At 52.8% G+C, this 21,239-nt stretch overlaps 1 protein-coding gene across 1 annotated transcript in view; it reads left to right on the top strand.

The window, feature by feature from the left end:
* The first annotated feature begins 444 nt into the window (after positions 1-444).
* Positions 445-21,239, top strand: part of FCGBP (Fc gamma binding protein) — a 44,784-nt gene continuing 23,989 nt past the window's right edge. Inside the window, exons 1-10 of the mRNA XM_052656784.1 lie at positions 445-499; positions 1,925-3,172; positions 5,282-5,628; positions 8,238-8,808; positions 10,758-11,362; positions 14,991-15,558; positions 16,272-16,864; positions 18,100-18,688; positions 18,793-18,992; positions 20,858-21,022. Of these exons, the coding sequence (XP_052512744.1) occupies positions 445-499; positions 1,925-3,172; positions 5,282-5,628; positions 8,238-8,808; positions 10,758-11,362; positions 14,991-15,558; positions 16,272-16,864; positions 18,100-18,688; positions 18,793-18,992; positions 20,858-21,022 (4,941 nt within the window). The remainder of the gene's footprint in view (positions 500-1,924; positions 3,173-5,281; positions 5,629-8,237; positions 8,809-10,757; positions 11,363-14,990; positions 15,559-16,271; positions 16,865-18,099; positions 18,689-18,792; positions 18,993-20,857; positions 21,023-21,239) is intronic.

Below are 21,239 nucleotides of genomic sequence, written 5' to 3'. Positions count from 1 at the left end.
ACCCTGGGGTCAGCAGCCTCCTCCATGAAGTTGGCACCATCTGCGTGGCAGGTGGCCCAGGGTGTGGTCTGAGGAATTAAGAGACTCCACTATATAGGCCAGCCCAGGAGCCATTACCACAGCTCCAGGAACCTGCAGGTGAGAGAGGCTGTCCCACCTTTAGAAGTGGGACATCAGGTCCCCTACCCTTGCTTCTGGCTCCAGGCCTCCCCATCCCACTTGCTACCAGACCCACAGGACATCCAACTCCTGTCTTGCCCTCCCTGCCCAACCCCCAGACCCACCAGATGTCCAAGTCCCCTTATACATATGTTGGCCCTTGACCCAGCCCACCTCAGCCTTCCTGGTGCCCAGGTAGCCCTTGTCCAGAGACAAGGCACTTTTGTCCTCTGACAGGGGGACAGATCTGCCTCCCATGACCCCCTCTCTTCTCCCACTGCAGACATGGGTTCCCTGCGGAGCTGGTGGATGCTTTGGGCCGGAGCAACCCTCCTGTGGGGTAAGTTAGACCGAAATCCCATCTATGTCCTGGTTCCAGACTGAAGAACTCTGCCTGCCTGGGTCAGCACCCTCCACTGGAGCCACCTCTGCAAACCCATCTCCCAGTGTGACCTCAGGCTAGCTGAGATTGGGAGAGAGGCCCGTTAAGTCGGGCAGAGAAATGTGGTGAAATTCACCCATCCTCAGTTCTGGAGGGAAGCAGGTAAAAACTTTAGTCCCTGAATTCAAGTAGGTAAGAACTGCTACTTTCTTGGTTTTCTGCAGCTCAACTCAAGTTTTGACTTAGAGCCTCATTCCACTGAGGTGATGGAAAATTTCACTAACATCATTTTTGGGGGTCTTGGTGCCTAATTCTCTAGGGCTTTGCCAGGACTAGAGTCTTACATAAAGCCAAAGTTTGGGGGACAGATGGGACATCTGGGGCCTCTAGTTACCAGTCAATATCTATTTAGGTTACTCTAGTTACATTCATCCCCCTGATCCCCTGGCCCTGCAGGACACTGGGATGTTCTTCAAGGCTCCCCTTATTCAGCAGACTGTCCCTCTGTAACCCCCCACAATACTCTCTAAGACCCCACAGAGTGGTCTCTCTCTTCCTCTCCCCCTCTCCTCTCAGCCCTGGAGGATCTCTTCCTTGATGGAGGTGTTGAAAAGTGCCCACTCCTCTCTGTTGCTAGGAGACATTTTGTCCGTACTCTCATAATCCCCTTTTACCCTTCACACACATGCTTCATCCTGTGAAGACAAAAATCACAAACTGGCACCTGAGGTTGGGCCCCACAGTGCAATATTTGTTTTATTTATTTGTTTGGCTACACTGGGTCTTCGTTGCAGCAAGTGGGATCTCTAGTTGCAGCACCTGAACTTTTAGTTCCAGCATATGGAATCTAGTTCCCTGACTAGGGACTGAACCCAGGCTCCGTGAACTGAAAGCTCGGAGTCTTAGCCACCAGGGACATCCCCAGGCTGCTTGCTTAAAACAATTTTGGATTGGAAATTTCACACGGAAATTCAACTCTCCAATTTCTCTTGAAAAATGGTAAGATCTGACATTTTTAAGGGAGAACCTATAAGACATCATAATCACAACAGATTCAAGCCAGTAGCAATGCGTATGGCATATGAATGCTCTAGCCACACAGTCTGCCCCTTCTGTTTCACACATTTATGTCTCTTGTTGGGCCCATCAGCATTTGAGCCTGAGAGCCCTGTCTGAAGTGTTCAGGCTTCTGGAAGGCAAAAGCCAAAAATGTGGTAGGTGACCACTGCATGACTAAGGGGAAAGGAGAGAGAAGAAGAGAAAACAGAAACTCATGTTAGTATTTCAACCTGCGAGCCAGGCACAGGGCAGGAGGCTGCTTCTCTGACAGGGGTAGGGGGGATTGGATAAAGCAAGACCCACGACTGCATTTTCTCACCTCAGGGTTGACCCAGGAGGCCTCAGTGGACCCCCAGAGCAGCGGGGGTGAGGAATTCCTCACGGCCTTCCTGCAGAACTATAATCAGAAGTACAGCAAGGCCTATCTCTGCCTGCTCCTCTCCAGTCTGTCGGACAGCCTCACCTCAGTCTCCATCCTCAGCCGGGCAGATGGCACCACACAGAAGGTCACTGTCAGGCCAGGGCAGTCAGTCTTGGTCAACATCAGCGCCAAGGCTGAGATGGTCGGCAGCAATACCTTCCAGCATGCGGTGGTGGTCCGCGCTGACCGTGCCATCTCAGTGCAGGCGGTAAACGCTAAGCCCTACACGGCGGATGTGACACTGCTGAGGCCTGTCCACTCTCTGGGCACTGAGTACTTTGTGCTCACGCCCTCCAGCCCTTCATCCAGGAACCTCAAGGAGTTTGCTGTGGTGGCGGGTGCGGCTGGTGCCTCTGTCAGTATACAGCTGAAGGGGTCGGTGACATTCAAGGGCAAGTCCTATGCAGCGGGTCATGTCCTGAGTGTGACCCTGGACCCCTACCAGGTGGCCCAGGTACAGAGCACAGCTAACCTCTCGGGGTCAAAGGTCACTGCCAGCAGCCCCGTGGCTGTCCTCTCCGGCCACAGCTGTGCCCAGAAAAACTCGAACTGCAACCATGTGGTAGAGCAGCTGCTACCCACATCTGCCTGGGGCACCCGCTACGTGGTGCCCCCTCTGTCCTTCCACAGCCAGCACGATGTGGTCTACGTCATGGCCAGCCAGGCCACAAAGCTGACCTACCACCTGGGGGGCACCACTCGCTCCCAGCGGCTCCAGGCAGGCAAGGTGGCAAAGTTTGAGATCCAGCAGTCCCGGCCACTCTACCTGTCTGCAGACATGGGCATCCAAGTCCTGATGTTTGGTGCGGGTACCACCAAAGACGGAGAGACCTATGACCCCCACCTGGTCCTGATCCCAGACGTGGCGGCCTACTGCCCTGCCTACGTGGTGAGGAGCGTGCCAGGCTCTAAGGGTGTGGCCCTGGTGGTGGCACCAACCAAGGCTGCTGACGAGCTGACCATGGATGGGCAGAGGCTAGGGGCCAAACTCTCCTGGGCCGCTGTGCCAGGCAGTGAGTTCTCATATGCCGAATTGGACTTTGGCACAACTGACAGTGTCCATGTGGCCGAGGCCTCTACCAGCTTTGGGCTGCTCATCTTCGGGCTAGACCAAGACGTGAGCTTCGGGACAGCAGCTGCCTGTGGCCGGAGTGAGTGACAAAAAACGACCTCTGACCCTGTCCATATGGTAACCCCTTGGCCAACTCTCCTGCCTTTTCCCCTTTCCCATCCTCTCTGTGCTCATCTGTGGTTTCTGGGTCAGCTGGGCTGCCTCCCACTTACCTGAATCCTCCCTGCCATCCTTCCTTTCCTTAAGCCTTCCCGGGCCCTCCCTGTCCTCTTCCCACCACCCTACCACAGAAGCAATTCTCTAAATGTTTAGCAACTGGCACAAGCCAGGGTCCCAACCAGTCTGCAGAGATACCAGACACAGCTCTGCAGCAGGGTTCTAGAAGCCCACAGGGTGTCTGGCATCAGCCCTTTGTCTATTGCTTTTGTGGAGAGAGGGGGTCTGGGGAGAGCCAGGGTGCAAAGAGGAAGGGATCTTTAGGGGCTGGGATCAGGTCAGCAGTTTCTTACCAACCAGCTTGAAAATATTTTGTTATTCTAGCAACTGATAGACAACTATGTATGTGTTCAGTCACTCAGTCATGCCTGACTCTTTGCAACCCCATGGATTTTCCTGACAGGAATACTGGAGATCCTTCTCCAGGGGATCTTCCTGACCCAGGGACTGAACCCTCATCTCCGGCATCTCTTGCATTGGCAGGTGGATTCTTCACCTCTGAGCCCCTCTGGGAAGCTACAACTATACCAGTTACTAACTCCCTCCCTCACACACACACCTCATATATGAATGCCAAACTCAGGAGGTCTAAAAGTATTAATATAATAATGATGGATACCATGGGGGGAGTATTTCTCAAAATACTGGGGACCACTCTAGGGGCCTTGTATGTGTTAACATAGTTCATTTCTAGGACCCGGCCCTGTGTGTGCTTGGGGGCCCAGCCTGTCGAGGAGTGGCCACCAGGCAGTGCAACGTTTGAGGGCATGGATGCTGAAGCCAGACTTCCCAGGTTCAGATCCCACCTCTGCCTGTGTGACCTGGGGCTTGTGACTTCACTTCTGTGGACCTGTTTCCACATCTGCAAAGTGGGAAGAATGCCTGCACCCCTCACGGGATTGTGAAGTGACAGTTCAAGAAGTTAACACTGGTGGAGCCTTTAGGGGGTATTGGGCTAGTGAGCAGGGCCATGTAAGGGTGAGCCATTATTGTGAGCAGTCAGAAGGCAAGAGCTTTTGAAGACCAGGGGGCAGGGTTGGAAGAGCTGCTTCTTCCTGTGTAGGCCCCCAACCTGAAGCAAGGATCCTAGACACGGGTTCCTAGCACTCCTGTCCACCCTCCAGGGCCTGGAAGCCACTCAGCTGCAAAGGGCCACCTTGGGCTTGACTAGTAACAGGGAAAAGATAGGTGAATGTTTATAACAGATAATAACCTCATTAACACCTGGGATCAGTTCCAAATCCTAACTTATGTTTTAGCTTATTTAAACCTGGCCACTCTCCCCTCCCCAACTGTCCCCGTGAAGAAGGTATTACTATCACCCCCATGTCACAAGTGAGGAAACTGAGGCACAGAGAATTTTAAATTACTTTCTAGTGTCACACAGGTAATTAGTTGTGCCGAGATTCGAACATAGGCAAACTAACTCTGCCATTTCCATTCTGTTGAACAGTTTCTGTTTTCCATTTTCTATCTTTATTTTATTTTTATTTTTTGGCCACACCTCACAGCATGTGGGACTTTAGTTCCCCGACCAGGGATCAAACCTGAATCCCCTGCTTTGGAAGAAAGGAGCCTTAACCACTGGACCACCAGGGAAGTCCCCACTTTCTATCTTTAAAAAAGGATCCCTTAGTCTTTTACCCTGAGTGGGAAGGTAGAGGGGGGGTGGGGGGAAAGAGAGAAAAAGCAAAAATGAAGGCCTTTCCGTGATTGTCCCTGCCCCTGGCTCTTCACCACCTTCCAGTTCCTTGGGGCTGAGCCATATTAAACTGGGGAACCACCAAACCTAGGAACAATCAAGCCTGAGCTGCTCTCTCCCTGTGAGATTCCAGACTTCAGTCTCCCCACTTCTTGAATGGGCGGCTGGGAGTCAACCACCCAAACTCCCCAGGGCGGGAGAACTCCAGGATTCCCACTGGGGTGGACACTCCTGATTCTTTCTCTGTGGCCATCCCCCTTCCCTCCCCAGCCCAGCGGACGCTGGAGAAGACCCCCTGTGAAGGCAAGCAGTGCGCTGCCAGGCAGCTCTGCAAGGTGGTAAATGGGCAGGCCAGGTGCATGGCCTCCGTGGCTACCTGCCGTGCCCAGGGTGACCCCCATTACACCACCTTCGACGGCCGCTACTATGACATGATGGGCACATGCTTGTACTCACTGGTGGAGCTGCAGAGTGACGATGACAGCCTGCCTGCCTTCAGCGTCGACGCCAAGAACGAGCACCGAGGCAGCCGCCGTGTCTCTTACGTGGGCTTGGTGACCGTGCGCGCCTACGGCCATGCAGTGTCACTGGCCCGTGGGGAAGTTGGCTTCGCCCGGGTAAGGATCCAGAGGAGGCATCAGAGTTTAATACCCAGGAGCCGCCTGCCAGTCAGATGGAGAAGGCAATGTCTGGTTGACAGACACCCAGACCCAAGCTCTTTGCCATGGGGTGGAGGGTACAGAGAAGTGGGCCAAGGGTGTGGGGGCTGGGGAAGGGGGATTTGAAAATCAGTGGCAGAAGCTTAACTCCTTTTGTTCAGCAATTTGATTTCTAAAAGTTTTAAGAATGCTCAGAGATATGGTTAGAAAAACAGGTTTATACCAATGTGTTTATATTATTATATCAAAAAGGCAATGAGGGTGGGGGAGAGAAAGAAGACAAATATCAACAATGGGAATTTCTTAAGTGACCAAACCCTAAAATTTTAGTGAGTACCTACTATGTGCTGGGTTTGTTTCTTCGCACTTTCTATTGCATTAAGGGATTTAATGCTAACAGCAATCTATGGAGGTAGGCACTATTAAGACTTTTTGATGAGGAAACTGAGGTCCAGGGCAATGAATGACTACTCAAGAGCTTCAGGCTAGTAAGAGATGGAGCTGGGAACACCAGCAGGGTGGCTCCCAAGCCTCCACCTTAACCTCTAGGCTATTCTGCCTCTGGTAAATGGATCGCTCCTCAGCCAATATAAATAACAGCAATCTAATAATAGGAAAATAAATGAGTAGTGATTTTTTTCCTACTGTATTGCTATGAACATGCTTAATCATCCAGAAAGATTGAAATCGTTGTACAGTGAACACTCATTTGCCAGTTGCCTAGATTCTAAACATTTTACTCCTCTTAGTTCATCACACATCTGTCATCTGCCTACCCCTCTGTCCACTCAACAATCCCTCTTTTTATTCACTTAATTTTTAAATTATTTTTAATTGAAGGATAATTGCTTTACAATGTTGTGTTGGTTTCTGCTGTATAACATGACAAATCAGTCAAAATTATGTCTATGTATATATACATAGACATTTGTATACATAATCCCTCCCCCTCCCCTTTGACCGCTGTCCCCACAATGCCACCCCTCTAGGCCATCACAGAGCGCCAGGCTGGGCTCCCTATGCTACACAGCAGCTTCTCACCAGCTGCCTGTTTCACATGCGATGAGTTGCCTCATTGGAAAAGACTCTGATGCTGGGAGGGATTGGGGGCAGGAGGAGAAGGGGACGACAGAGGATGAGATGCCTGGATGGCATCACTGACTCGATGGACGTGAGTCTGAGTGAACTCCGGGAGTTGGTGATAGACAGGGAGGCCTGGCGTGCTGTGATTCATGGGGTCGCAAAGACTCGGGCACGACTGAGTGGCTGAACTGAACTGAGTATATATAGGTCAATGATACTTTCTCAGTTGATCCCACCCTCCCTTCCCCTACTGTGCCCACAAGTCTGTTCTCTATGTCTGTTATCTCCATTCCTTCACTGCAATTAGGTTCATCCGTACTGTTTTTCCAGATTCCATATATATGCTTTAATAGATTATATTTGTTTTTCTTGACTTGCTTCACTCTGTATAACAGGCCCATGTTCATCCTTCTCACTACAACTGACTCAAGTTTGTTCTTTTGCACTTGAAAGTAAGTTCTAGACATCAACACACTTCATCCCTAGAGATTTCAACATGTATACCATTAACTAGAATATAATATTTTTACATTTTTGTTTACCTTTGAGATAAAATTTAAACATAATGAAATCCATGCATCTTAAGTGGACGGTACACTGAGTTTTGATAAATGTGCACATCTAAGTTCTGTCAAGGTATAGAATGTTCTCAGCCTTCTGAAAAATTCCCTCATGTCCCTTCTCAAACAATGGCCAACCCATGCTTGCAGGCAATCGTAGTTCTAACTTTTCTCCACCAGAGGTTACTTTGGCTGGTTCAAGACCTTGATAGTAACGGAATCAGCCAGTGCAAGAAGCCTTTTGTGGAAGGCTTCTTTAAGCTCAGCATTATAGTTTCAAGGTTCTTCCCTGTTGCTGCAATTAATTTTTTAATAGATAAAGCATTCACAGCTCAAAACAAGACTACTTTACCCCCATCTCCACCTGCTTTCCCCTGCTCCCCACAGGTAATGACTTTTACTGATTTCTTGAGTGTTCATCTAGGGTTTCTTAATGCCAATACAAGTAAATATAGACATACATTCTTACCTCCCCCCTTTGTTAGCAAACAGTACTGTACGTGGGCTCTATTCTGCACTTGACTTTTTCCCCTGAACAGTGCATTCTGGAGCTGTTTCCTTATCAGTTGGGAGGGAGCCTCCTCTTTCCTTTCTATAGCTGTACAGCCTGCCATTGGCTGAATTCATCATGGTTCCTTTAGGTCAGGCCCCTGTGACTGGATGCTGTGTTCATGATGGCGAGCAGTACTACCCTGAATATTCTTTTTTTAAAGTTATAGTTTTTAATGGAGATCTCTTTTATAAAATTTATTTATTTTGGGCCAAGGAAAGGGCAGGAGCAAAGATCCTGAAGCTTGATGGGTGGCACTAACAGGAGGGAGGAATCCCCATGTGGCTAGAGGAGGGACACACGTGGCGGGAGATGAGGGGCTGAAGGCCAGACCACACAGGGATCTGACCCTCCCCTCCTCATTCCCTCTGCAGATCGACAACCAGCGCTCACGCCTGCCTGCCTCCCTGTATGAGGGACGCCTGCGAGTGTACCAGAGCGGGACACGGGCCGTGGTGGAGCTGGATTTTGGGCTGGTGGTCAGCTACAACTGGGATGCCCAGCTGGCACTCAGCCTGCCTGCACGCTTTCAGGGCCAGGTGCGTGGACTGTGTGGCAACTATAATGGTGACCCCACTGATGACTTCCTTACACCTGACTCAGAGCAGGCTCCCGATGCTGTGGAGTTTGCCAGCAGCTGGAAGCTGGATGATGGGGACTACCTCTGTGAGGATGGCTGCCAAGAAAACTGTCCTGCCTGTACCACAGACCAGGCCCAGCTCTATGAGGGCAGTCGTTTCTGTGGCATGCTGACCCAGCTCAACGGCCCCTTCGCTGTCTGTCATGAGGCCCTGGACCCCCAGCCCTTCCTGCAGGAATGTGTGTATGACCTGTGTGTGGTCAACGGGGACCGAGCCAGCCTGTGCCGTGGCCTCAGTGCCTACACACAGGCCTGTCTGGAGCTTGGCATCTCTGTCGGGAACTGGAGGTCGTCAGCCAACTGCCGTGAGTGATACGCTAGTCGGGGCTGGGAGCATGTGGCAGGAGGCAGGGGTGCCCCCTGCATCTGAGCATTGACTGTGGTCCAGCCTGGAACTGGACGATGCTGGGGACACAGCAATGGCCAGATGGCCAGGCTCTGCCCACAGTGAGCCTAAAGTTGAAACAGATATATCACTAGACAGTGATGGTCCAGAGTGGTCAGGGCTGGGATGAGGGAAGTTCAGAGGGGCTATGCGAGACCAGAGAAGCTTCCTGACTCAGTCTGTGGGGTGAAGGAGGCTGTCCTAGAGAAAGGGATGCCCAAGCTGAAGCCTGTAGAAAGGATTAGAACTAGATGGGAAAGCAAGGGGCAAGAAATGGGCTCCAAGCTGAGAGAAGGACATGTACAAAGGCTTGGCATGAGGTGTCCCAAAGCAGACATGTGACTATCACTTCACTTACCCTTCCATGACTCCCCGACATCTTCTGGATAAAGTCCAAGCTCCATAGCCAGGTATCCATTCACTGATTCATTCATTCATTTATATATCCATTCATTCATTCATGCATCCCCTAAACCCCTATCTGGCTCCATTCCTGTGTTGGTGATGGGCATAGTGGGGACCAACACACACTTGTCTCTGTCATCGTGAGGCTCCCAGAGAAATGTTTAGGATACAGAAAGCCCAGGGCAGGAAGGAGGAGAAGGCTTCCAGGTTCAGGACTTGAGACAGGGACTCTGGAGAAGTAAGTCTGAGGGAGACACTGGGGCCACTGTGGTTTGTCTTGGTCACTGCTGTGTCCTCACTGCCCAGTAAACACCACCATCACCACCAGCACAACCACCACCACTGAGTTTCCCAATGCCTGGTGCAAAAGAGGAACCAGTGCATTCATTTATCTCCCTGTTAGTTTTCACAGCACTTCCTGGGCATCTCTTGTGGGCCAGGCCCTGTCCTTGGTGCTGGAGATTCCACCATGTTTGAGACAGATCAGGTCCCCACTCTCACAGAATTTATAGTCCTAGCGGGGGAGACAGACAGTAAGCCATAAACTGTGGAATATCTTCAGAGAGCAAAAGAAACAGAGTTCATGGGATAAGAGTAAATGGGAGGCTCAGGAAGAGAGTTCTCAGGGAAGACCTTTGTGAGGGGGTGCCTTTGGATCAGAGACCAGGATTAGGCAACAGAGTGAGTTAGCAATGATGCTCTGCACGGGGTGTCTCTACATAGAGGAGACTATTATTATCCCATTCTACTGATGGGAAAACTGAGGCACAGAGGTTGAAGGTATCTGCTCATAATCACACAGCTAAGAAGGGGAGAGCTGGGATTTGAACCCAGGCCATCTGTGTTCCAGGAGCCTTCTCTTAACTGCATGCCTTCAATGAGGAAAGGCTAATACAGTATAGGCAGAGGGGAAAAGGAGAGGGGGGAGTGTGGGGACCCGAGAGGAGGCCACCGTGCGGGGTGGAGAGAGCCAGAGGCAGACTGAAAGGAGGAGATGAGGACAAGGAGGGTGGGGGGGCAGACCGTTTAACCTGGGGAGGACTCTGGCTTTTAACCTGAGCAAGAGGGAGCCACCAGAGGGCTCTGAGCAGGACAGGGGACTCACGTGTTCACAGATTCCTCTGGCTGCAGGTGAGGAACAGGATGAGATGTAGGATGGGAGCAGCCGGGAGACCAGGCAGGAGGCTGCTGGAGCTGACAGCACCAGGGTGGGGACTGTGGTACATGGAGAAAGGTCAGATTCCGGATAGCTCCTGAATATGGAGCTCACAGGGTTTGCGGACAACTTGGTTGTTCGGCGGATAAAGGGGAGGGAATCAACTACATCTCAGGTTTGGGGCCTGCACACCCAGAAGGATGGGCGTGCCATTAACTAAGATGGGGAGCTGCGGGTACGCAGTGGCTTGGGGAGGGAGGACCTAGCACGTTCCCACAGGCCTGACTCACTCTCCGTTGTCCCCGCAGCCCTGTCCTGCCCAGCCAACAGCCGCTACGAGCTCTGCGCCCCGGCCTGCCAAGCCTCCTGCAACCCCGACGCGGCGCCGTCCAACTGCTCAGCGCGCCAGTGTGTGGAGGGCTGCGTGTGCCTCGAGGGCTTCGTGGAGAGCGGCGGCGCCTGTGTGGCGGCCTCGTCCTGCGGCTGCATCTACGAGGGCCGCCCACTCGCGCCTGGCCAGGAGGTGTGGGCCGACGACACTTGCCAGCGGCGCTGCACCTGCGACGCCACCACCGGCCAGGTGCGCTGCAGCGACACGCAGGGCTGCCCAACGGGCGAGCGCTGCCTCGTCCAGAACGGCCTCCGGGGTTGTTACCCTGACCGCTTCGGAACCTGCGAGGGGTCCGGGGACCCGCACTACGTGAGCTTCGATGGCCGACGCTTCGACTTCATGGGCACCTGCACGTACCTGCTGGCCGGCTCGTGCGGCCAGGCCTCAGGGCTGCAAACCTTCCGGGTGCTGGTGGAAAACGAGCATCGGGGCAGCCAGACCGTGAGCTACACGCGCGCTGTGCTGGTCGAGGCCCGCGGCGTGAAGGTGGCAGTGCGCCGGAAGTACCCTGGCCGCGTGCTGGTGAGCGAGGGGCACCGGAGGCGGGCTAGAGGGGCCGGAATCCCCCTTAAAGAGGATGGGTCTGGTGGAGGGTGGGGGTCTGTTAGAAGACCTGGTGCTCAGTAGCTAGGCCTGCCCCCCGCTCCAAGCTGGGCAGTGCTGCCTCTTCCTAGCTGGGTGTCTTTGTCTCTTGGAGCCTCAGTTTTGTCCTCTGACAAATGGGATAATAAGATGGTGCCTCCCCAATGGCTGTCGCTTTATAAGGTGGTTGTGGAGATTTGGCCAGCTGTTATTTGCAGAATGTTTAAAGGAGGCGTTGGCACCCAACAAGTATTCAGTAAATGTTGACTTAATGTTTTATTGCTATGAACCCTCCAAAGGTAAAGATTTGGGCATTCTCTGGAGGACAATTGATATTCAGATAGTGAGGTGACCTGAAAGGTCCGGAACAAAAAGTGTGTTGGCAGGGAGGGGTTGCAAGGTGTGGGGGGTGCTTACAACTGGGCCCACAGGTCATAGGTTTCTGGACAGAGGGTTCTTAAAGAGACAACCACCCAGCAGAAGTCAAGAACCATTGATTTTTCTCTTTAAAAAAGATAAAAATTGATAAGTAGGATTTCTTAAGATTTACAGTGATAGTTGATAATTATTATTGAGCAGTTTGAGGCAGTAGCCCCTGCCTTAGGGAGGAGAATGAACTGGAAATGGAAAACCGAGAGAGTGTTCCATGTGCCAGACACTGCACCAAACCCTTTACAGGCCTCAACCCTCTGTAACCCTCAGAACAGCCTTAGAGTAAAGGAGATTCTGCCCACAGAGCCTAGTGTTTGGAATACAGAAACTGTAGCTCAACAGAAGGCATAATATTAATATTTATATTCTCATTTATCTGAGATGACATTTAAGCTGAGTCTTGAGCAATAATAGCCTATATATACGTATAAATAGATAGATAGAGATACACATGCATTACAGTCACTCAGTCGTGTCCGACTCTTTGCGACCCCGTAGACTACAGCCCACCAGGCTCCTCTGTCCATAGGATTTCCCAAGCAAGAATACTGGAATGGGTTGCTACTTCTCCAGGGGATCTTCCCGACCCAGGGATCTAACCTGCATCTCTTAAGCCTCTTGCATTGGCAGGCAGATTCTTTACCACTGGAGCCACTTGGGAATAATTTACTTTTCTGTGTTGTGTGCTTGATGTATAGTAACTCATTTGTTAACCTCTGTAACAACACTGTGAAATAGCTAGTGTTGTTAGAGGAGAAAACTGAGGCTCAGAGAAGTCACCTATTCAAGGTCACATAGCTAATGAGTGGCAGAGCCAGGATATGAAGCCCGGCTGTCCGGCACCAGAGTCCATACTCTTAACCTCTACATTCTGTTGCTTTTCCTGAATAAAGAGATGGAACAGGCAGGGAGGGAAGCGGATGGAAGAGTGTTCCAGGGAGAAGGAACAGCAGTTGCAAAGGCTCTGAGGCAGGAACAAACATGAAGGGTAGAGGGACAGCATGGAGGCCAGCGGGGCTGGAATGGAGAGAGGGAGGGGACGGCGAGGTAGGGGATGATGTCGGGGATGGTTATGATGGAGGTTTGTGATTTAATCTGAAACCTGAAGGATGAGGAAGAAGCCTCCAGGTGAAGAGTGGTGGTTGCCAGGCAGAGGGAACAACAGGTGCCAAGGCTGAGGCTGGAATGAGCTGAAGAACAGCATGGAGCCAAAGAGGCTGCACCGAGAGAGTGAGGCTGGAGAGGTAGGGTAGAGAGGATGGTGGAAGACGAGGTCAGAAGAGAGGGGACGAGCAGGGCCTGGTGGGTAGAGGACTTGATTTTAAACTGAGATGTGAAGGATAACAGGGAGGGAGCCAGACCAAGAGTGAGGATGCGGGAGAGAGTAGGCATGCTGCAAGCAGAGTGTATGGTAAGTGCAAAGGCCCTGAGGCTGGGCTGAGCTGGGTGAACTCAGGAGACTGTCAAAATGCTTGCATGGGGACTTCCCTTCTGATCCAGTAGTTAAGGCGCCATGCTTCCAGTGCAGGGCGCCTGGGTTCAGTCCCTGGGCAGGGAACTGGATCTCACATGGCGCAACTAAGAACCTGCATGCCACCACACTATGGCCTTTTAGGCCACGCATTGTGAGGAGTTTGGATCAAGGCTGACACCTAGAAGGTGAAGTAGAGGTGGCTAAATAAAGAGTGATGGGTGGTATCCCAGGTATCCCAGGGAGAGGTCACAGCAAGTGCAAAAGCCCAGGGGTGGGGGTGCACTTGATCCACTCTGGGAGACAGCAGGGAGCCTGAGTGAGGCAGGTGGGAGGTGGTGCCCGCACAAAGAGGGACAGGAGCCAAAGTTAAGCAGGATGGTCTAGGGAAGGGGCTTAGATTTAAGGCAAATCCTAAAGGATGGAAGGGAAGCAGCCAGGAAAAAAGTAGTAGGCAGTGTTCTTGGCAAAGTGAAAAACCCCTAAAGTTAGACTAAACTAGGAGAGCTGGGCGACTGTCAAAAAAGCCAGCACCTTCGTCAGTAAGCGCCTCTTTCAACCATACCAGAGTTTATGCTAATTAGGCGAATCAGGGCAGGTCCCTAGGTAGCTTCAGAATGAAGGCTCAGTTGCCTGTCAGGAAAACCAAGGTGACTGAGGGTTGGAACTTTCAGTCCCCACCCTGGGCCTCCAGTGGGGAGAGAGAAGTTGGAGACTGAGCTTAAGCAAGCGGCAGATGACTTCATCAACCCTGCCTACGTCATGTAACCTCCGTAAAAACTCTGAACAATGAGCACTTCCTGGTTGGTGAACAATCAATGTAGATACATGGGAAGGAGGTGCACCCTGACCCATGGGTTAGAAGCTCTTATGCTTGGGACCCAATATTCCTGTTAATCTGGCTCATCATTTGTACTGTTTATAATAAAACAATAATCATAAACGTAGTGGAAAAATGGTGGCTTCCCAGGTGACACCATGGTAAAGAATCTGCCTGTCAATGCAGGAGATGCGAATTCTGTCCCTAGGATCGGAAGATCCCCTGGAGAAGGGAATGGCAACACACTCCGGTATTCTTGCCTGGAGAACCCCATGGATAGAAGAGCCTGGAGGGCTACAGTTCATAATATCACAAAGACTCGGACATGACTGAAGCGACTTAGCACACATGCACATAGTAGGAAAAAGAAAAAAGAAGAAGAAAGCAAGCCAGTGTGAGTTAGGAGCAGAAAGAGCGAGGCGGAGAGTGGGAGAAAGGTTAGGTCAGGGAGGTAACCAGGGAGACAGATCCTGTAGGCTTTGAAGGCCATGGCTTAGGGATTTAAATTTAAGCAAATACCTGAAGGATGAAGGGCTTCCCAGGTGGTGCTAGCAGTAAAGAACCAGCCTGTCAGTACAGGAGACGTAAGAGACCTGGTTCGATCCCTGGGTTGGGAAGATCCCCTGGAGGAGGGCATGGCAACCCGCTCCAGTATTGTTGCCTGGAGAACCCCATGGACAGGGAGGTGGGTGGTGTGCCAGGTAGAGGGAACAGCAAGTGCAGAGGCCCTGAGGGGCATCAGGAGAATAGCAAGGAGCCCAGAAGAGCCAGAGCTGAGTGAGTGAAGGGAGGGCCGCAGAGCCTCGACTACCCTGACCTCTTGGTCCTCTCCCATCCCTCCCCAGGTGGACGATATCCTTCAGTACCTGCCCTTCCAGGCGGCAGATGGGCAGGTGCAGGTGTTCCGCCAGGGCCAAAATGCTGTCATCCGCACGGACTTTGGCCTGACAGTCACCTACAACTGGGATGCCCATGTGACCGTCAAGGTGCCCACCAGCTACGCTGGGGCCCTGTGCGGGCTCTGCGGGAACTTCAACGAGGACCCAGCTGACGACTTGGCTCTGAAGGGTGGAGGCCAAGCTGCCAACGCACTGGCCTTCGGCAATAGCTGGCAGGAGGAAACGAGGCCAGGCTGCGGAGCAGCCGAGCCAGGCGACTGTCCCAAGCTGGACTCCCTGGTGGCTGAGCAGCTACAGAGCAAGAAGGAGTGTGGGATCCTCGCTGACCCCAGTGGTCCCTTCCAGGAGTGCCACCAGACGCTGGACCCACAGGGTGCTGTGCGCGACTGTGTCTATGACCGCTGCCTCCTGCCAGGCCAGTCCGGGCCTCTGTGTGACGCACTGGCGGCCTATGCTGATGCGTGCCAGGCTGCCGGGGTCACCGTGCACCCCTGGAGGAGTGAGGAACTTTGCCGTGAGTACCAAGAGTGACAGCTGGGGGGCTCGGCCTTATGTACATTCATTAATATATAGATAGCATTAAGTCACTTAATTCTTATAACAGCTCCATGAGGTAGGGGTGTGGTTATACCCATTTAACAGACGAGGAAACAGGTTTTTACTTCATTGTCACTAACTTACATTTAAATGGGCCACGTGCGGCTCTCAAATTGGACGGTGCAGAGAGAGACTTGATTGGGTTCCGTTTCAGGGTTTTTTGTTTTTGTGGAAACCCCCTGTTTTATAATTTGGGGTGGTGAGTTTGGAGCGAGTTTTTCATTGTTTTCTTTACCACCCTGGGCAAATATTTTAATTTTCTATAAAATTACTACTACTAAAAATACTGCATTTACAAACACACTGCATAGATTATGGACACATGCCTATGCATGTTTAAAATATGTATCACAGATCCACAACTTGTTACCAACTTGAATAAGGTCATTCAAGACAGTACAGATGACCCCAGACCACAGTTAAATTGGAATAGAATCTTAATTATCAGGATTAGATTACCTGTGATGTAATGTTTCCTGGGCCCCACTGAACCGAGGGGCTCCTTGCCGCTGGACTGCTTATACATGTAAGTGTATGTGTGCATATGTGTGTGCACGTGTGTGTGTCAGGGGGTCTTCGGTGTCGCCGGGGAGCAAGGCTGCTTCGTCCTGATGGCCCCTTTCCCTGCAGCGCTGAGCTGCCCACCCCACAGTCACTACGAGGAGTGTTCCTATGGCTGCCCGCTGTCCTGCGGAGACCTCCCGGTGTCCGGGGGCTGTGGCTTCGAATGCAAAGAGGGCTGCGTGTGTGACGAGGGCTTCGTGCTCAGCGGTGAGTCCTGCGTGCCGCTGGCCTCCTGCGGCTGCGTGTACCAGGGCGCCTACTACCCGCCCGAACAGACCTTCTACCCGGGCCCCGAGTGTGATTCCCTTTGCTACTGCGAGGAGGGCGGGCTGGTGTCCTGCGTGCCATCCAGCTGTGGCCCTCACGAGGCCTGCCAGCCATCCAATGGCATCCTGGGCTGCGTGGCTGTGGGCTCTACCACCTGCCAGGCATCGGGAGACCCCCATTACACCACCTTCGACGGCCAACGCTTCGACTTCATGGGTACCTGTGTGTACGTGCTGGCTCAGACCTGTGGGACTCGGCCTGGCCTGCCCCAGTTTGCCGTCCTGCAGGAGAACGTGGCTTGGGGCAACGGGAAAGTCAGTGTGACCAAGGCGATCACCGTCCAGGTGGCCAACTTCACCCTGCGGCTGGAGCAGAGTCAGTGGAAAGTCACGGTGAGAACAGCCCAGAACGTGAAGGGGAGGGGTCTTCGGTAGAGGGTGGTCTGTGGGTCGGGCGTGCACAGCTCTCAGCTGAGGGGCGGGGGGGGCACAGAGCTCTGAGTAGATGTGGGGGGCCTGGGGTCCCCCAGGAGAGGGGTGCCAGTCAGAGCCTACAGTGGGGAACCAAGGAGGGCGGAGACCTTGGGGACCTGGGCCTTCCCCCATGTGGCTCAGTGTCCCCTCTCCTTGCCCTTTTCTCTTTCTAATTTATTTATAACTGTGCTGAGTCTTCGTCGCTGTCCACGGTCTTTCTCTAGTGGCGGCGAGTGGGAGCCGCTCTTCCTCGTGGTGCTCAGGCTTCTCATTGCAGTGGCTTCTCTTGTTTTAGAGCACAGCCCCCTAGAGCAGGGCTTCAGTCGTTGTGACTCCCAGGCTCTAGAGCACAGGCTCAGTAGCTGTAGCACACAGGCTTGGGATCTTCTCGGACCAGGGATTGAACCCATGTCCCATGCATTGGGAGGCGGATTCTTTACCACTGAACCGCTGTGGAAGCCCTCCCTGGCCCTTGATTACCCCCTCCGGACATCCCCCCTAACCCCCTCCACCTGCCCCTCCACCTGCCCCTCCCTCCTGGTCTCTGCTGTCCTAAGAGCATTACTCCATTGAGACCTATATTCATTTCCTGAGACTGCCATAACAACTCACCACCCCCTTGGTGGCTTAAAACAACAGAGATTTATTCTCTCACAGCTGTGGAGGCCAGAAGTTCAAAATCAAAGCATGGGCAAGAGACCTACCCGCTCCAGGGGTTCTGGGGGAGATTGCTCCCCCTCCTCCCACCACTTCTGGGGCTTCCAGGTGTTCCTGGCTTATGCCCCCGTCGCTCCAGCCCGTTTCGTTTTTCACACAGCCTTCTCCTCTGGGTTTCCCTGTACCTTCTCCTCTTCCTGCTCTTTTAGGGACATTTGTCATTGGATGTAGGGTCCACCCTAATCCAGGACGATCCCATCTCAAGATCTCTACCCTAATTACCTCTCCAAATACAGTCGTATTCTGAGGTTCTTGGAGGACTTATCTTTGGGGAGCCACTGATCAACCCACTATGAACCCTATTATTATGCCCATTTTGCACATATGGAAACTAAGACCCAGAGAGGTGAGATCCCATGGGTCTTCAGTGTCAGGCAGGGGCCTGATCTAGGATCTCGAAGTGTACCCTCTGAAGCCCGGCCTGTCCTGCCTCCCAGGTGAACGGCGTGGACAGGAGGCTGCCCGTGGTGCTGGACGAGGGCCGGATCCACGTCTTCCAACATGGCTCAGACGTCGTGATCGAGACTGACTTTGGCCTGCGTGTGGCCTACGACCTCATGTACAACGTGCGGGTCACTGTCCCGGGCAACTACTACCAGCAGCTGTGTGGCCTGTGTGGGAACTACAACGGCGACCCCAAGGACGACTTCCAGAAGCCAGACGGCTCGCAGGCGGGCAGCGCCAATGAGTTTGGCAACTCCTGGGAGGAGGCGGTGCCCGACTCACCCTGCCAGCCGCCCCCCACCTGCCAGCCAGGCGACGAGGGCTGTGACATGGAGTGTAAACCTGAGCTGCAGAACAAATACGAGCAGCAGGAGTTCTGCGGGCTCCTCACCAGCACCACAGGGCCCCTGGCTGCTTGCCACAAGCTCCTGGACCCCCAGGGCCCCTTGCAAAACTGCGTCTTTGACCTCTGCGTGGGCGGCGGCAATGAGAGCATTCTCTGCAGCAATATCCAGGCCTATGTGAGTGCCTGCCAGGCAGCTGGAGGCCACGTGGAACCCTGGAGGACCGAGTCTTTCTGTCGTGAGTGAGGGGCAGGGAGGGGGAGGCAGAGACACAGAAAGGGCAGACACTGGGCCCCACCACCTCTCACTCCCACGGCCCTGACCCGCACCCCCTCTTTGCAGCCATGCCATGCCCCGCCAACAGCCACTACGAGCTCTGTGCAGACACCTGCTCCCTGGGCTGCTCGGCACTCAGCGCCCCCCCGCAGTGCCCAGAGAGCTGCGCCGAGGGTTGCCAGTGTGACTCCGGCTTCCTCAGTGACGGCCAAGGCTGCGTGCCCATCCAGGAGTGCGGCTGCTACCACAACGGCATCTACTACGAGGTAGGGACCCTGCCGTCCCAGGCAGAACGGGGGCTGCATGCTGGACCCCCCGCCCACAGCCTGTCCATTTGGCCTCCTGAACATCTCTCCCATCCGTTCCTCTTCCTCTCGCCATGGCCCCACTGTGGTCCAGTTTGTCCACTTTTGCTCTCTCTGGTCTACCATCCCCACAGTAGCAAGTAAGACCTTTCTAAATACGACCACAGGTCCCGCAACTTGAGGTCTTCCCATTTGGCGCCAGTGGTAAAGAACCCACCTGCCAATGCAGGAGACATAAGAGACAAAGGTTTGATCTCTGGATCGGGAAGATCCCCTGGAGGAGGGCATGGCAACCCACTCCAGTATTCTTGCCTGGAGAATCCCCACGGACAGAGGAGCCTGGCAGGCTACAGTCCATGGGGTCACAAAGAGTTGGACACGACTGAAGCGACTTGGCAGACATGCATACACCCACAACTTGAAACCCTCCCCTGGTTCCTCAGGTCAAGTTTTGGCTTTGTACCCAGGTGTAGATTTCGACTTTGTTATACCAGAGGCTGACTCCGTCTGTGTCCCTCTCCCATGCTCAGAGTTACTGCTTTTCCTTTGAACGTGTGTTATGTAAAGTCTGTCTCCCTTAAAGGTCTGAGAGCTCTGTCGGGGCAAGAACCCTCTCTGTTTTCCTCCTCATACGAATAATAATAGTACTACAGCAAACAGGTAGATGGCGCTTGCTGCGTGCCAGTCACTGCTTTCAGTGCTGTGTAAACAATACACGTGTGTGCTAAGTCACTCCATTCGTGTCCAACTCTTTGCGACCCTATGGACTGTAGCTGACCAGGCTTCTCTGTCCATGGGATTCTCTAGGCAAGAACGTTCGAGTGGGTTGCCGTTTCCTTGTCCAGGGGATCTTCCCGACCCAGGGACAGACCTCGCATCTTTCACATCGCCTGCGTTGGCATGCAGGTTCTTTACCACTAGCGCCACCTGGGAAGCCCACAGTTTACGTGCATTTTATCTGTTCATATATAATATATATATTACAATGTTATATATAAACCTTTTACTATGAAAATTTTCATAAAGGCAAAAGTCAAGGGATCAGTACAATGAATCTCCCTGTATCCATCACGTGGTTTTAAAAATAATATTTTCCCAGTCTTGTTTCATTTCTACCCCTGTTTCCTCTCCAGTATGGATATTTAAAGAAAATCCCTTTTCATTTCATCTGTACTTTATATGTATTATTAACTCAGTTATGCTTTAATAGGGCTTCCCTGGTGGCGCAAAGGTAAAGAACCCGCCTGCCAATGCAGGAGATGTGGGTTCGATTCCTGGGTTGGGAAGATCCCCTGGAGGAGGAAATGCCAACCAACTCCAGGATTCTCGCCTGGGGAAAATTCAATAGACAGAGGGGCCTGGCAGGCTGCAGTCCATCGGGTTGCAAAAGAGTCAGCTATGACTTAGCGACTAAACGACAACAACAACATACTTTAATAAGTTGGTGCTATTATCTGCAACTTACAGGTGAGAAAACTCAGGCATGACAAAGCTCAATTTGTGCAGAGTGATGTAACTTGGAAATAACAGAAACCAGCTTCAGACCCAGGCAATCAGCTCCAGATCCTATGTTCTTAATTTCCACGTTACACCGTTTCTCTCATACAGCAGACAGTGGATATTTCAGAATAAATGAATGAGTAAATGAATGAAAGAGAATGAATGAATGAATTGGACCCCGAGGCCAAGCTGTGCTTTAGTTTCACAGATAAGGGGCCACCCAGCCGGAAGATGTCCCTTTTACATCCTCCGGACCGCCTATGCCTGGAGCACTGCAGTTTCCAGAGTCAGCCCAGCCCTGACAGCCATATCTTCTGTCCCCACAGCCCGAGAAGGTGGTACTCACTAACAACTGCCAGCAGCAGTGCGTGTGCCAGCCCGGAAAAGGCCTGGTGTGCCAGAACCACAGCTGCGATGCTGGGCAGGTTTGCCAGCCCTCGGGAGGTGTCCTGAGCTGTGTCACCAAAGGTGCTGGGTTGGGGCCAGGGAGGGTGCAGCGAGGGGGACAGAGGACAGGGAGCTGAGGGTGGTGTCACCCGGATCTTCATGGTGGCAGGCACAGAAGACTAACAACTGGAGTCTCAGACCTGGGGACCCGTAGGCTAGGGTTTCCGGGGCCGGGGCAGCGGCCCTCCAGGCTGGGAGGCAGGGACTCTTATGGTAGAAAGCAGGCAGTGGGAACCCTCAGGAACAGGTTTCCCCAGGCAG

Source organism: Budorcas taxicolor, chromosome 18 (assembly GCF_023091745.1).
Source record: "Budorcas taxicolor isolate Tak-1 chromosome 18, Takin1.1, whole genome shotgun sequence".
Lineage (NCBI taxonomy): Eukaryota > Metazoa > Chordata > Mammalia > Artiodactyla > Bovidae > Budorcas > Budorcas taxicolor.
The sequence above is the reverse complement of the archived record's forward strand: the minus strand, read 5'-3'. Positions and strand labels throughout refer to the sequence as shown.